This window comes from Triplophysa dalaica, chromosome 16 (genome assembly GCF_015846415.1).
Source record: "Triplophysa dalaica isolate WHDGS20190420 chromosome 16, ASM1584641v1, whole genome shotgun sequence".
In the NCBI taxonomy this organism is placed as follows: Eukaryota; Metazoa; Chordata; class Actinopteri; order Cypriniformes; family Nemacheilidae; genus Triplophysa; species Triplophysa dalaica.
Window position 1 is genome coordinate 6284487 of NC_079557.1, and position 16280 is coordinate 6300766.

General features: G+C 38.9%; 2 protein-coding genes across 2 annotated transcripts; both read left to right on the plus strand.

Moving 5' to 3' along the window:
• The first annotated feature begins 20 nt into the window (after positions 1–20).
• ganabb (glucosidase II alpha subunit b) lies at positions 21–10402 on the plus strand. The gene is made up of 24 exons (XM_056770101.1): positions 21–299; positions 1088–1189; positions 1650–1758; positions 1959–2086; positions 2201–2380; positions 2824–2896; positions 3120–3207; positions 3657–3753; positions 3964–4144; positions 4234–4387; positions 4468–4703; positions 4800–4926; positions 5066–5145; positions 6413–6553; positions 7227–7323; positions 7416–7517; positions 7766–8009; positions 8098–8162; positions 8252–8328; positions 8459–8533; positions 8627–8740; positions 8828–8940; positions 9028–9128; positions 9232–10402. The coding sequence occupies exons 1-24, from the start codon at positions 193–195 to the stop codon at positions 9336–9338; spliced, it is 2898 nt and encodes a 965-aa protein (XP_056626079.1). The 5' UTR covers positions 21–192; the 3' UTR covers positions 9339–10402.
• Positions 10403–11818: 1416 nt separating this feature from the next.
• si:ch211-114c17.1 (pre-mRNA-processing factor 39) lies at positions 11819–16129 on the plus strand. The gene is given in 15 exon segments (XM_056769309.1): positions 11819–11889; positions 12154–12383; positions 12456–12581; positions 12666–12784; positions 13016–13183; positions 13545–13728; positions 13814–13918; positions 14014–14250; positions 14344–14470; positions 14625–14750; positions 14753–14895; positions 15050–15234; positions 15363–15434; positions 15523–15688; positions 15779–16129. Coding segments are annotated over 15 exon segments (2118 nt in total). The 5' UTR covers positions 11819–11831; the 3' UTR covers positions 15851–16129.
• The last annotated feature ends 151 nt before the right edge of the window (positions 16130–16280 follow it).

Below are 16280 nucleotides of genomic sequence, written 5' to 3' on the forward strand. Positions count from 1 at the left end.
TCAACTAGCGCACCGACCTCCGGGAGGCTGGATTTTGACTAGAAGGGATACAGCTACCTCCAATGGGCATGTGCACTTCAATACCGCATAATTTTTGTCACGCTGAAAACAGTTGATTAATATATATTATTTATTGTAAGGTAAGGGTTGGGGTAGGTGTAGGCGTTAGCTTATGTAAATTATTGTAATTAAATGGCGAGGTTTTGCACCACTTCCGGCCGTAGCTGTATCCCTTCTTGCAATAACCGGGAGGCTGGGCTTAACGCTGCGTCCAAGATGGCGGTTATCTCCATTGAAAGGTAAAACAAAGACTTTAAGCTGTCATCCATCGCCGTGTTTTTTCCGAGTGTTATATGCTTTTATCTTAGGCAAACTGGGGACCGAATCGCGAGTTAGCTGGTCTGTTAAAGGATGCATGTGTCGAATGAAAAACCGGATGAATGCGTGTCTGAAGCATCGCTGGCATTATGACGAGTCATGTTAATCTAGGACGGCGTGTCTTTATACACCGCTACAAACCCATATTATATATAAAATGTTTGTATTTGATCATTTGCGGGTGCATTGTATCGTGGTGTTGATCTGTTTGTAGATTTAGATGATATGTTTCCTATATACGTTACTTCGTGAATATCACCTTTACTTAAAACCTAAAGAGTAACGTTTAGTTTAGATTATGAAATGATGTCTGTAAATAATTACAAATACAAGTCTTGAATGTCTTTCAATAGTTAATCGTCTGACCGAATGGGGACAAAGTTTAGCTTTATTGATTAGCAATGTGTAATGTTTAGCACAACGTTTAGTGTTTAATGGGAATGTTTTTTTCATGCATATGTCCTAAGTTAAACAACCCCTTAGCTTTGAATTTTCTTTTTAATCAAAAGATTTGAATGAGCACCGATTGTGCGCAGTCACGTGTCCATCACATGCAAGAAACTGATCCTCAAGTGGGGTTTATGAGGAAGTACATGACTGTTTTATTGTTTATTCTCATTATGTTACCCATGTAAAGGCCACCCTGTTATTCCAACATGATGCATAGTAAATTAACTCTAATTCCAACTTTCCCCTCTTGCTGTTTTAGGATGGGGCTGCTCTCTGTGGTCTGTGTGTGTCTGCTTTTTAGCAGTGCCTTTGCTGTGGACCGGGGAAACTTTAAAACATGTGATCAGAGTGCTTTTTGCAAGTATGTCAGCTATATAGTATATCTGTACCTCACCTGTGATCTCTGCAAGATACAACTTGATTTTTGTAGTTCACTTAAAGATCACAGATTACTACTGAAATACGCCGACTTAAAGTGATAGTTCAACCCAAAGTGAAAATTCTGTCATTGTTTTTGCATCCTCTTGTCATTTCAAACCTGTATGAAATTGTTTCTTTAGATCACAAAAGAAAATATTTAAAAAAATGTTTGTGACCTAGAATTGGCAGTTCCCACTGACTTCTCTTATATGGACAACAAAAATTAAGCTAGTCTTTGGGTACTGCCGTTGTTCGGTTAGCAACATGTTCTGCAAAATAAAGTCATACAGGTTTGAAATGACAAGAGGGTGAGTAATTTATGGCAAGATTGAGAAATATTTGGTATGTAGATTTTGAGATCGAACTCCATAAATGTATATCTCTCTCCTATGTCTCTGTAGACGTCAACGGGCGCTCCAACAGGGCCATTCCCCGTACAGGGCTCTTTTGGACACTTTGGAGCTTAGTGACTCCAGAATGACTCTCCAGCTCATCAATGACAACAACAAGGTCTGTTTCATATTTCATGAACACTTAAATATTTTTTTAACTCTGGTTAGGTGCATAAATCAATGCATAAATGGTCTTGAACAAAATCCTCCCAGACCCAATACAGTAGGCAGTATTATTTTAACATACGAGGTTTCTTCTTGTCCCCTCTTGACAACAGTCTGTGTTTGGCTCACGGTCTACTGTCTTGCCATTTACAGGTGCATTTGTTGCTGGAGCTCTACAGGCTGCAGGGGAACATGACGCGGGTGAAGATAAATGAGCTGAAACCTCTGAAGCCTCGCTTTGAGGTGCCAGACGTGCTTATAGCAGACCCCCCTACTGAACCGTGAGTGTCCCTCTGATCGGAGAGCATACCATGAAATTGCACACTCGAGCACATGCTCTTATGAATAACCTCTTCCTTTTCCTCTCTTCTCTGGCCATCTCTAATTTTGGCCAGTCTCTCACTGTTGTCTAAGGATGAAAACGGTGTTGTGTTGTCTCTGGGAGCAGAGAGCCAGAGGTTGATTGTCAGTGCACGTCCCTTCAGGCTGGACATTATGGAGGGACCTGAAGTGCTCTTGTCCCTCAACTCTCGTGGCCTGCTGGCCTTTGAACACCTGCAACTTCGCAAGGACACGTGAGCATTTGCCTTTTCTATCTATGTTCTAAAAGCCATTTACATTTTACCACAAAAAATAAAATGCAGCGGGTGCAGTGTTCTGCCCCAAGTTGAGTAGTTTTCAACTTTGGGGTCCTGGTTGAATGCCAGCGCTGAGCGTGGAAAACAAAATGGCAGCTTTTTGCACCTTACCATTGGAAACAATTGAAAAAACGCTGTACGCTGGCAGAAATGCCTAGGTAGACATTAACCCTTAGGGTAGAAAAAAGTAAATGCATCGAATAAAATGCAACTGACCTACTTTTGATGTATGGCTAATATAGAAAAAAAGCAAACTAATAATAAAATTCTTCATGTTAGTGTTTTTTTAAATTCAGTTTTTATCTAGGCATAAAGGCAGATGCTTTTCTCCGACGGACTTTGTACAGAATATTTTGTAACTAGTGTTGTTTTTATCAAAGGCAAGCACAACCTGATGGTGCAGAAGTGAAAGACAATGTAGATGAGGCTCAACAGCAAGAGGACGGAGACAAGGTCAGTATTCAAGCTTTATGTTCATTTGTGGGTGTGTTTGGGTAAACTCTGCAGGTTAGTGGCAACATGCCACGTCTTCTGTTTGACTTTAGCTCATCCGGTTACTGCAGCCTATCTGGTTTTACAACTGTTTGTAGCCGTTATGTAACACGAGCATCTGTGTGAAACTTGGGATGTCATTCTTCACAATGGATCCTATTTTCTTTTATCTCTTTCTTAACAGGAGGAAGAGGGAGAGAGAGAGAGTGATAAAGAGGAATCCGGCCTGTGGGAGGAAACATTTAAATCTCACACAGATACTAAACCAAATGGTATGTTTATTGGCTAATTAAAGACCATGTGAATTCTATTGCGAGTACAGCTTTTTCTCGTGCTTTCTGTTAATAAAATATTTTGCTGTAAGTATTTCCTTCAACTTTTAAATGTACACTTGCATATAGATGGCTTGATAGACATGAACTGAGAGTAGAACGTTAGAGTTGCTGTGTGTGGGTGTATGAAACCCGTTTAGGGCAGTTTAAATAGTCACTTATATGTGATGTTATAGCTTAAATGGTAAAGTAAAACAGCTCGTGTGACATGTGTCTTATGCTTATATCGTAACATTTAAGATCATAAAATCATCGATTTTGATTTCAACATGGCGGCGGCGGCATGAAATCAGTCTTGCACAATAATTGCATTACAGTTTCAGTTCTGAAGTTGTGCATGGATATTATTTAATGATTATCATCTGTGTTGGTCTAAAATTCTTTCTTAGGCCCCACGTCCATAAGTTTAGACTTTTCCCTGCCTGGTGTAGAACATGTTTATGGAATTCCAGAGCACGCTGACAGCCTAAAACTTAAGACTACAGAGTGAGTAGAAACATTCATTTGTAGAGAAACATCTTTCCAGTAACAATAACATTTACAGTTGGTGTTTCTTTTATTTAAAGCATATTAAAGACTAACAATATTGGTTTTGTTTGCCCATGCCTCGCCAATTGAGCGTTATAACCAATTCGAAATATTTTCCCTTCTATGTAATAAACAATCATTAACATACAAATGTTGTTCTCTTTCTAGCGGTGGTGAACCATATAGGCTATATAACCTAGATGTGTTTCAGTATGAGCTCTATAATCCAATGGCCTTATATGGATCAGTGCCTGTCATGCTGGCCCATAATGCACAGAGGACTATGGGTATTTTCTGGCTTAATGCAGCTGAGACATGGGTAGACATTAGCTCTAACACAGCTGGAAAGGTAAGAGGTTGTTAAGGTCCCTAATATATCTAAAGGGCTTTTTTTAGGGTGCTCTATTGATCCAGACACATCTCCTCTTCTCCATCCAGACTGTTTTTGGTAAGATGCTAGACTTCGTTCAAGGCTCCAGCGAGACGCCACAGACTGACGTTCGCTGGATCTCTGAAAGTGGCATCATCGACGTCTTCATCATGCTTGGTCCTAAACCCGCAGATGTCTTCTCACAATACGCTTCCCTTACAGGTATATACCGCAACATTCGCAAAAATCCTGTTAGATCTATAATAAAAAATATGACCAGTAATATATTGTTTGTCCTCTAGGCACCCAGTCTTTTCCTCCCCTTGCCAGTCTGGCCTATCACCAGTGCCGCTGGAATTATAATGACCAGGATGATGTGCGCTCAGTGGACCAGGGCTTTGACCAACATGACATCCCATATGACTTCATATGGCTTGACATCGAGCATACTGATGGCAAGAGATACTTCACCTGGGACCCCCACAAGTTCTCTCAGCCTAAAGAAATGCTACAGGGGATATCGGACAAGAAACGGAAGGTCAGTCCCTGTTGTTTGCAAAACTTGTTTTTGAATATAATTTGGTATACTAAAGCTGTATTTGTCATATTCACAATTCTAACATTTTGTTTCTAGATGGTGGCTATAGTAGACCCCCACATCAAAGTTGATAGTGCCTACAAAATCCACAGTGAGATTACATCTAAAGACTTTTACACTAAAAACAAAGAAGGTGGGAATTATGAAGGCTGGTGCTGGCCAGGTGAGAAATATGATGTACTTGAATTTATTTAGCATTAGTTGTGATTTTGAACTCACAGTGTTTTGTAATAAGATGCATAATATTATGTTTGCTGTACTGCAATGCACTTTCAAGGCTTTTGTTTTTGTCCGTCTCGCAGGACACTCTGGTTACCCGGACTTCACAAATCCAGAGATGCAAGCCTGGTGGGCCAGTATGTTTGCTTATGATCAGTATGAGGTAAAGTTTAATACTTTTTGAAGAGGTAGCACTTAAATGGTTAAGATCCTAATACTTTTGATCAGTAAGAATGTCAGAACATTTTATTTAATGCTTGCTTCAGCATTGTGTTTACATTAGGGATGCAACGATACAGCTCACCCACGGTTCGACGCGAACCTTTGTTTTTCGCTCACGGTTTTCAGTCCGGTTCTGATGGCTTCGGCACATTAAAGTGTTTTTTCATTGTTTTATGCTTATTTGACCCGAATAGTAAAACCTTAAGAAGAAGAAAAAACTATTTTACGGAAATTCTCTTTATTTTACTTGACTTATTTTATAATTGTCTAGCAAGAATCAACTTGTACAAATTATTGGTGTATTGAATGAATGTAAAGATTAACACTGGCAGAGTATTTAAAATGACGTAATGCAAACTTGCGATTGCTATAATGGAAGTAAACGTGCGCTCAATGGTAAAGGCCAAAGATAATATATTAACAAGGTGCGCCACTGCCATTGCAATAAATTGGAAGAAATGCATTGCTAATTGGAGGCGCTCTTGCTATGATGTAAACGACTGTCCGAAAGACTGCGGAGTTCCATGACTTTCATTAAACGGACTTTGTCCGGGTGCAATAGACCCTCTTTCTGCATGTGCTGAGAGCAACGCGAACGTGCTGCTTTCGTATGCAGTGTAAAATACATTCTTGATGTGCCAAAAATGGACTTTATCACTTTAGTACAACGGGTATACAATAAAGTCAGCCTGCGTCTGTTCGTCAGCATTATACTCAACAGCACATTGCCTTTCGTGTTGCTGGCAGTCACGCTTCACTGCCCGTTGCTATTAGATATTACTCGTGGGGATACATTTATCTATCTCAGCCTACAGACAAACACGGACAGGGCCAGTTCACAGTGTAATTAAGCACACAATTTTTTTTAACGCAAAACTTGCACGTATTGAACCGTGGAGGTCATACCGAATCTTTCGATATTATATTGAGTATTGTGGCATCCTTAGTTTGCATATACATTGAAGCTGATGTCACAGCTCTACACGTTTGTCTCACCAAGTCAGGATGTGGTGTAGTTTTTCTACCTCATTTCCCTTCTGCAAGGTCCAGAAGTGAAAGCCACAAAAATCTGTTTGCAAAAAAATTCAGAACCATCTTATTGCAGAATAAGCACAAAGAGAAGTTCCAGGAAGTTAGAAGAGAGATGCTGTAATGCTAAGATCTAGATTAAATCATACAAGCAAATCCATCGCCATGTTTCATTTCAGGGCTCGATGGAGAACCTCTTTACTTGGAATGACATGAATGAGCCTTCTGTGTTCAACGGCCCGGAGGTTACCATGCACAAAGATGCTCTCCATGGGACATGGGAACACAGAGACATACACAATCTCTATGGACTATATGTGGTGAGGATCTTATTGAGGAGCCTTAAAGGGACAGTTCACACAAAAATAAAAATTTCTGACATCAATTTACTCACCCTAGAGTTGTTCTGATGATAATAGAGAAAGATATTTGTAAGAATGTAACCAAACAGTTCTAGGCCACCAGTGACTATCAGATTCAGATCCGGTGTACACGGTTTACACGCACATTGTGTAAATTTCCTGCTGTGTATAATTATTATGTATATTACGTGTCATTTGTTGTATTCTGGTGTAAACAGAAATGTTTACTGCGTAAATGTGTACAAGAAATGTCTGTCTTACTGCCATGTTGGTTGGAACTGCACTCAAGTTTTTCACCTACTGTTGCACCTGTGTATATGGTTGAGTGACAATAAAGGGATTTGATTTGATTTGATATTAGGAAAAATTACAATGGTAGTCAGAAGTGCCCCTGGAGTGTTTGCTTTTCTACATTCTTCAAAATATCTTCTTTTGTGTTCAACAGAACAAAAACATTTATTAAGAAGGGGGTGAGTAAATGAAGACAGTCATTTCAATTTTTGTTGAACTGTTCCTTAATCAACATTGTTACACTTTATAATGCTATACCTCCTTCAGTGAGGGTAAGCGTATATTGTCATTTAAAAAAAGCTTTTTGTTTATTTTCCCTAAATTACTTAAATCTTTGCAGCACATGGCTACTGCCGAGGGTCAGATTCAGCGATCTGGTGGAGTTGAGAGGCCGTTTGTACTGACCAGAGCTTTCTTTGCTGGCTCTCAGAGATATGGTGAATTTATTATGTTTGTAAATGTAAAGCACATGAAATAAGCTTTCGTTAAAATTTTTTGTAAATGCACATTGTGTCGTCCATTTTATCAGGTGCTGTCTGGACTGGTGATAATTCAGCTGAATGGGACCATCTCAAGATTTCTATTCCCATGTGTCTAAGCCTTGGACTCGTTGGCATCTCTTTTTGTGGTGGTCAGTCATGATTCCAGACATTCTGTTTAAACTTGTATGCAATGTTTAATATTTTCTCGTATCCCAACTTAATATGCATAGACAACTATAAGGTTGCCTTTCATGGTTTATTTTCTAAACACTGGCATCAGTACGGTTCTCTTTGGGCATTACATCATAACCCACTGTGGTTCAGTCAGTCACGCAGTTTGTGTACGTCATATTTTCTGCCCGCGTTAAAATTTCCAAGATGTTTATTTCTCATACAGCTGACGTTGGTGGCTTTTTTAAGCATCCCAGCACTGAGCTGTTGGTTCGCTGGTACCAGACAGGTGCGTATCAGCCGTTCTTCCGCGCTCACGCCCATCTTGACACACCGCGCAGGGAACCTTGGCTCTTTGGCCCAGAAAACACGGCTCTCATCCGAGAGGCAATACGTCAGCGTTATGCCCTGCTGCCATACTGGTACCAGCTCTTCTACCATGCGCACACAACTGGAATGCCAGTTATGAGGTGAGTTAAATCCATTTGGATGTGTCTGTCAATGATACTTGGTCATTCTATTACACATCAATGTTTTCTCTTTCCTGTCTGGTCTTAGACCACTGTGGGTTGAGTATCCAATGGACACTTCTACTTTTACCATTGACGATGAGTTCCTTCTTGGTAAGCGATAAGACCGTGTTCTCTTATTTTATTTGAAAAATATCAAATTTAGCTTTAACATTTCTCAACCTCCTTGTTTTTTTTTCCAGGGAGAGATATGTTGGTTCACCCTGTCACTGAGGAAGGGGCTCGTGGAGTTACAGCCTACCTGCCTGGAGATGGAGAAGTATGATATGAATTTGCATTCGGAACAGCTCCTGTGTTTCTGTGATATCGTTTATTTTTTTAAATTACAGTGATCCAGACTAAATATTATAAATATTATTAAATATTATAATAATTTTTTTCCTGTTTAGGTTTGGTACGATGTGCACACTTTCCAGAAGCAAAGCGGCGCACAAAATCTCTACATTCCAGTTACTCTTAGCTCTGTAAGAACTGTTGTCATTCAAGCATTAAAGCATTTGTTATATAACGTTGTTTTCACAGTAAGTGGTTTATTTGGGTTTTAATGTCTTGTTTAGATTCCAGTGTTCCAGCGTGGTGGTTCTATCATTCCTACGAAAGAAAGAGTCCGTAGGTCATCTGTATGCATGGAAAATGACCCGTACACCTTGTATGTGGCTCTTAGTCCTCAGGTAAGGAAGTCAGTTCAGTCTCTTCACTTGCCAGATGAGATGCATAATTTATGTATCAGACAGTCTAAAAGATTTGTTTACTTTTAGAAATTTGCTGAAGGAGAACTCTATATTGATGATGGCCATACTTTTAATTATGATAAAAAGAAAGAATTCATTCACCGGAGTCTCACTTATGCCAAAAAAGTTCTCACGTCTAGGTATTTATATATCTTCCCCCTTTTCCTTTTTTCTAAACATTGATTTAGATTGTAATTTAATTTTGACTAAAAAAATCCTTTTCTTAGGAACCTGTGTCCAGATTGTAACTTCTCGACTCCTTCCTGGATTGAGAAAATTTTAATTTTGGGGGCCAGCAAGCCCAGCAAGGTTCTTCTTAAAGTGAATGGTAAGATCATCAATTTATGTCGTCTTTGAAATGGCCTTCATGCTGAAGATGATATGGGTTGCCATCTTCGTCCTCTTGATCCGCTTGTCATTTTCTCAACCAGGCAAAGAAACCTCTGTGGAGTTTGAATTTGATACCTCAATGTCAGTGTTAACCCTTCGTAAACCTGGCATGAACGCTGGGGCTGACTGGACCATTCTGCTCCAGTAACTCGGTGCAACTCAACAGCAGCCAGGACCAGATGACTTGAGGGAGGCACTTGGAAAACCCTAAAAAACAAAAACAGAATTTTACTTTTAATTCATAAACACAAATTAAGTGCACAAAAAGCAAGACGTGTTATTCTGAGTACAAGAAGTATTCTCAGTCTAAAAAAAATGTGGCAGGGTCAGACGGTAAATGTTTTCCTATTTTAAATGTCATACAATTTACCAGACAAATGTTTTGTTTAATATTTTGATGTAGCGATAGTGGAGTTCATTTAATTGAAGCATTGTGCAAGCTATACATCTATTTCAATCCTCACAGTGCACATTGAAAATCCACTCAATACTGGAGAGAATTGGTCATTGACAAATCCTTTTTCAACCACAAGGTGACACATCAGCTTTACAAATCACTGCTGTATGTCCTATGTTTTTATACTATTAAAGCTCCAGAACATTGTGTAGGTGTTTGCACATCAAGGGTTTTAAATTTCTGTTTCAAATTAACAAGTTTCTTACTGGAGAATGCGTAGCTGTAGATTCTAATGGTTGATGGCATCATTCAAGAGTGAAAAGATTTTTGGCTTAATATGGGAATATTGTCGAGGGAAGATGGACCACTGATTGTGTGGAATGGATTTTTTTCATGTTTATATTCTTTTGTAATTTTGATATTCAGTGCACTTGTGTTGGGTTAGGGGAGGGATAGACTAATTTTTTTTAAATAACATTTTGAGACAGTCCAGCACTTACAATTATTCCTGCCTAGACGACATTTTAAGTTTATCATTGTTATCCACTGTAAGAGTATGAATCTCATCCAAATGATTGCGATTGCAGTTAATGTTTTAAACCAAGCCTTTGACCACTGAGGTCTCTGTGTACATTCCTGATCAATTTCATGTCACTTATATGTTGCTAATACTTACATTTATAGTTTGATTTCGTTTGTGTAGTGAGGCCCTGGAAGCTCTGAACAATTGAGACAATGATTTTTTTTGTTAGTAGAAGTAATGATAAATGGGTGTTCAAATGAGAGTGTAATAAAGATTAACTGTACATTCCCAACGGCATTCGTTTTCTTCTTCCTTCTCATAACTTGAATATCCTTACTACAAAAAATGTTGCAAGTCTACTTTTTGCATAATCACAAAAAAAGCGAGTCCGATTGTCGTTTTTTTATTTACGTATAACACTTTGAACAGTATAATCAGTGCTCGAATTGAAGGGGGACTGGGGGGATCCGGGACCCCCATAAGGCATTAGGGACCATAAGAAGTAAAATATCTACTTTATTTTAAATGGACTTTTATATTTGTATTTGAGTAAAAATTATGACAAATGTGATTAAATTCATGCAATGGATATGGTATATTTTGTGAATTAATTATTTACAATAATTTATGCTAAGTTTGTTTGGGCTAGTTGTCAAGTCTCTTTCAAATTGAAACGCCCCTCCCCACATCACAAGATGTTCTTTCTGTAAGCCTGTTTTCAATATATAGTATATAGCCATGCATATCATTACCAAATATAATGTGTATTTTGTATAAATTGTATATTTGGAGACTAACCCCCACCAAAAAAAAGTCTTATTGGGGGTCCCTCTCATAGAACTTGGTTCAATTCGAGCCTGAGTATAATACAAACAAGATTACATAAGCCTACACAAGTCAGGGGTATAGGAAAAAAAATAAAAACGTATTTTTATTTAAAACAACAAAAAACTTAAACTGAAAGCCTTTCACATAAAAAGCTACTATTTATTTAATAGCTTTATAGTTTCCTTGGTTTTACAGCTTTAGTTGTAAGTACGGTTTCTAAATATATCTTAACTTAATTTTTTAAATGCTCAAAGTTTGGTATTTTTTCACACCATTTCACTTTACGAATATGAAAACGGGCAATTATAATAATTAAATCAAATATAAACATCAATATTATCCTCCAATGAAATATCCCCAAAACACATAGTTTTAATTTATAAGTAATTATAGTGTCTTAGGACACTCCCAAAATAAATGTCTCAGGGGAAGTCTTGCAAAACACACAGGTCTACAACATCCACTTTAAATAAATTGTATCACCAATGATTTAACTGGATAGACTCGATTGAAAATTGTATATGACACTTCTTTGAGATTATTTGTTATGCAATATTTATCAGGTGTCTTCAAAAATTAACTCCAATTGAGTACAAGTTTACTGAAAATATAACTGCATGCAAAACTTGTAAAATATAACATAAAACAAGAAGTAAATTCCTCTATTGTTTGCAACCAATAATAATTACCTCCAAATACTTTCAGCAATTCCTAGGGGATAGCATGTAAAACCAAAAAAGAAGTCCGATGGTCATATATGACATACCGCGAACGCGATTAAACCATACAGAACTATCTGCTCTCGCGGTAATTCGACGTCATACGCCGTACGGTCTGCGCAGCAGGTGAACAGAAGTCGCACATTATGAGCGTCATTTATTGTGTGGTTAGTAATGGCGGCGGAAGGCACAGAGGAGCCTAGCAACAACGGAGAGCTTACAAATCCTTTAGGTATTTCGATCTTAAAATGAACTACTTACGTATTTATTTGTAAGCTTACGTAAGGTATGGTTAAGTGTTTTTATGTGTTTGTTCTTGAAAGGCGTCATTTACGACACAAATGCGCCTCATGCAAGTATTCATTGAATCATTTGGTGAACTTTAGTATTTTTATCTTGTAAGAATGTTTTTTTACTAGTCGTGTCAACAAACACACATCTCTAAATACATGTTTTATTTACCCACAGCTGTGTAATGAATCTGTTTCCATGACAGGGTTGCATGAGCCTGAAGTTGCAGAACCTTCTAAACCAGATGTTGAGCTGTCATCGGAGTCTGCTGGGAATGAAGATTTGGGCGCCCCCGCAGCACCTTACACGGCAGAAGGGCAGGAGGAGGAAGAGGGAGAGCTGCCTGCTGAATTTGAGAAACTTTGGAAGCTGACCAGTGAGAATCCTTTGAATTTTAATACCTGGACAGATCTTCTGCAGTATTGTGAACAAGAGGTGACTATTGGAAATGTAATACCTTGTACAGATCTGATTGAATTGTTCATTTCATTTCATTATTTTGTACAGGGCCACCTGAGAGCTTCCTGCCAAGCTTTCAATGCCTTTCTGGCTAGGTACCCTTTGTGCTATGGTTACTGGAAAAAGTTTGCAGATATTGAGAGACGGGCAGGTCGTAACATCAAGGCTGAGGAGGTAAGAGTAATGTTCAGCACGAATAAAGATGAATATATTGTTTGGAAACGCAACAAAAGGATGAACTTCCATTTGCTGCGACAGGTGTGTGAACAAGGTTTGAAGGTCATTCCTCTCAGTGTTGATCTCTGGATTCACTACATCAACCTGCTGCTGGGAACACTCGACATGAATTTGCCTGAGTCAGCACATCGCATCCGCTGGTACCACAGAGATATTTACTTCTTTAGCCTTTTTTGCTTAACTTTTTTGTGATTTTTAATTTGTTTACAGCTGGTCGTTTTGTGAAGTTTGAATCTCATTGATTTCTAAGATTTTTTTAATAAAGATAAAGCTTGGGACCTCCTTGAAAATGAGACGCTCCATAATAAGGGGCTGTCCTTTCCATAAATTCAAGTGTAATGGTCTCTTCCCTCTCTGGGTTTTCTCCTCAGTGTGTTTGAGGAGGCAGTTGCGTCCGCTGGCTGGGACTTCCATTCAGACCGGTTATGGGATCTCTATGCTGAATGGGAGAAGGAGCAGGGAAACCTGAAGGCTATGACCGCTATTTATGATAGAGTACTAAGGGTTCCCACACAGCTCTACAACGCACACTATGAGAAGTACGTTGTGCTTACGATCGTAACAATCAGCGTGCTCATTTTTTTTTTCCTTGCACATCTCCTCAGATATGAGACACAAGATCCACGTACTACAAACACGCATGGATTTGTGAGAATTTGTTACCATTTCGTCTCGCGCTCATACTTTGATCTCTTTCCCCCTTTATATTTAGATGCAGCTGAATGCATCAACAAAAGCCTAATTGGTAAACTGTCATTGGTAAACACATGCAGCTAAGCACTTCAAATCCAGATCACCAAAATATCACAAATTCTTTTGCTTTCCAAACAGTCCAAAAATCCTTAAAACCCTTATGTTTCACATAGCTGATGTATGTTTTGTATTTGTGTCTCTCATCAGACTGAAAACTCACCTAACCTCCCACCCACCTCTGGACTTCCTTTCACCAGAGGAGTATAGTATGGTGAGAGCAGAGTATAAACAAACCCAAATACATGCTAAAAAAGAGAGATCTGATATTGCTGCCAATGAAGAAGAGAGACCGCCGGGTGAGGAAGAGCCTGCAGATGACGGCAAGGACTCGGTGAACATGCTTTACATCTATGATACAGGACATTTTAAAGACGATAAAACATTTTGAGTGTCTTATCTCTCTTCCTTTATTTCAGGAAGAGGCAGTGCAAAAGATGCAAGAGCTCATTTTGGCCTCTAGAGAGGAAGTATACCAACAAAATGAGGCAGAAGTCAAAAAGAGATGGAATTTTGAGGATGCTGTGAGCACCACTAGAACTCAAACGTTCGTAAATAATTAACTTATTATTATATTTCTTCATTAGTTCACAGTTCCCCATTCTTTTCCTTTCTTCAGATTAAAAGGCCTTATTTCCATGTAAAGCCCATGGACAGAACCCAGCTGAAGGCTTGGCACAGTTATCTGGACTGGGAGATGGCAGAGGCTGAGATGACATCAATGGATTTTGAAGGGACGACTGTGGAGGGCAGTGAAGAATCAAAAAAAGACGATGTGGCTAGCCATGGGAGAGTGCTGGTTCTGTTTGAGCGCTGTCTCATTGCTTGCGCACTCTATGAAGAATTCTGGGTTAAAGTAAGTTGGGGGAAAAGGTTCAGCTGCCTGATTCTCTAATTATGTATCTGATTTTCTAATGGATGCAGTTTGAAATGTATTTGTGTGTTACAGTATATACATTACCTGGAACCACGTGGTGTGGAAGATGTGCGTAATGTGTATCGCAGAGCTTGTGGAATCCACCTGCCATACAAACATAGCATCCACCTTCAATGGTCTGCATTTGAGGAAAAGCATGGTGAGCAAGTCAACTTGGCACAGAAAATGCATAAAAATATGTTCTGTAAATATTGCATTAAATTAGATGTAATCTTCATAAGACATCTTTATTATTTTAGTGAATTTATCTAGTCTAAAATGTTTTGTATATTTTTTCCTCTTCTCATGCTTAGGTAATGCTTCAGAGGCACAGCGTATATTGGAGTCTTTAGAGATGGTATTGCCTGGTTTGTCTGCGGTGCGTTTGAGGAGAGTAGGTCTAGAGAGGAGAGCAGGTCATCTGGATGTAGCGGAGTCACTGCTAAAGAGTCTGTTCAACAGAGTAAAGATAATCCTTCACTCCACGCCTTTTACTCAATCAAACTGGCCCGGTTCATCCTCAAGCTGTATAGGAACCCATCCAGGGCCCGCACAGTTCTACAGGAGGCAATAGAGATCAGTCCGGTACACAAGTGGTGACACAAAGCCACTGTTTTTATTTTGTATTAAATTCAGTTTTATGATTCTCCCTTTACGCAGTTTATTTTAGATGATCTCAAATTTGAAGTAATACCACTAGTTCACAAGTTAGTCATTGACATTCGGTGATTCTTCTCAGGATAATGGTCGGCTTTATCAAAACCTTATGGAGCTGGAGATATCTGGTGATGTGCGGGCGAATGAAGGTGCGGTTCTGCAGTGTGTGGCCAAAGCTCTTGCTGCTCCGCTCTCCCCAAAGACCAAGATTCATTTCTCCCAACGTGGTCTGCAGTTTGCTGAGGATTTTGGATCCACTGTACAGAGGTAAGACTTCTTTTTGACTATTTTAGGGCCATCGGTGTTCAAATGCTAAGATATAATTACAAATTAGAAACCGTATATTGCAAAATCAGTTTTTTTTTTGATAATAGACATATTTTCATGTTCTTTAGTCTGTTGAGTAAATACGAGGACCACCAGAAGCTGCTGAAGGAACATGATGGAAAGAGAGGAGCAGAGAACGGGTAACCTAGACCAGATAACTAAAATAATCTGTGAGATTTAGCTTTTCCTTAAATGTGTTTTCAATGTACTTCTGATAATTTTTTTAAGGGATAGTGATGACCCAGAGAAAATGAGCAAAATGGATGATGGATCTGCCACGGGGGTACAGACTGCTCCTCCCACTATGGCTCACATGCCAATGACAACACCACCTCCACCTATGATGGGCGGAGACATGAGTGGGTCATATGGAGGTTATGGCAGCTGGTACCAGGTACAGCAAAAACTCTAGAAGTTGAACAAATGTTGTATTTCAACCAGAGCTACATATTAAACGTGTTGAATGCTTTTCATCTCTCAACAGCAGCAGTATGGGGGATATGGTAGCTACCAAAATCCTTGGAACCAGTATAACCAGTACTATCCTCCAAGCTAAATCCGTTCTGAATGGACATATTTAGGTGTTTCATGTACTTAAGTTTTTCTCCTCAAAGGAAACCGTGGAAGGGTATGTCATTGCACCTCTGGATTTAAAACATTGGGATGGATGCATACTCGTTTATGCTTGGTTTTTAAGCAATTTATCTGTGAATTGATTCTAGTTTAGTGAATCCCTGAAATGTTTACGTGAACATGATCTCATTGACTATTTTTTACTGTTGATTTTATTACGTGGTGGCAATCATCTTATCATTGAAATAAAATATAAAAGTGATTTATGAGAACTTTGTAATGAAGCTTAACGCACCGTTAAAGAGACTGTGTCATTGTCAATTGTGTTTTTCATATGTAAAAAAGGTACAGTATTTAAAAGATAATTACTGAGGTGAAAGTGTTTTCCATCGTTTTACAAGAGCATAATTCAG

Bases quoted from the DNA above. Each gene is read 5' to 3' on its own strand.
- ganabb (XM_056770101.1), top strand. From the start codon at position 193: ATGGCGAGGTTTTGCACCACTTCCGGCCGTAGCTGTATCCCTTCTTGC. The intron at 4,388-4,467 runs GTATATACCGCA...TTTGTCCTCTAG, and splicing joins ACAATACGCTTCCCTTACAG to GCACCCAGTCTTTTCCTCCC. The intron at 4,704-4,799 runs GTCAGTCCCTGT...TTTTGTTTCTAG, and splicing joins TATCGGACAAGAAACGGAAG to ATGGTGGCTATAGTAGACCC.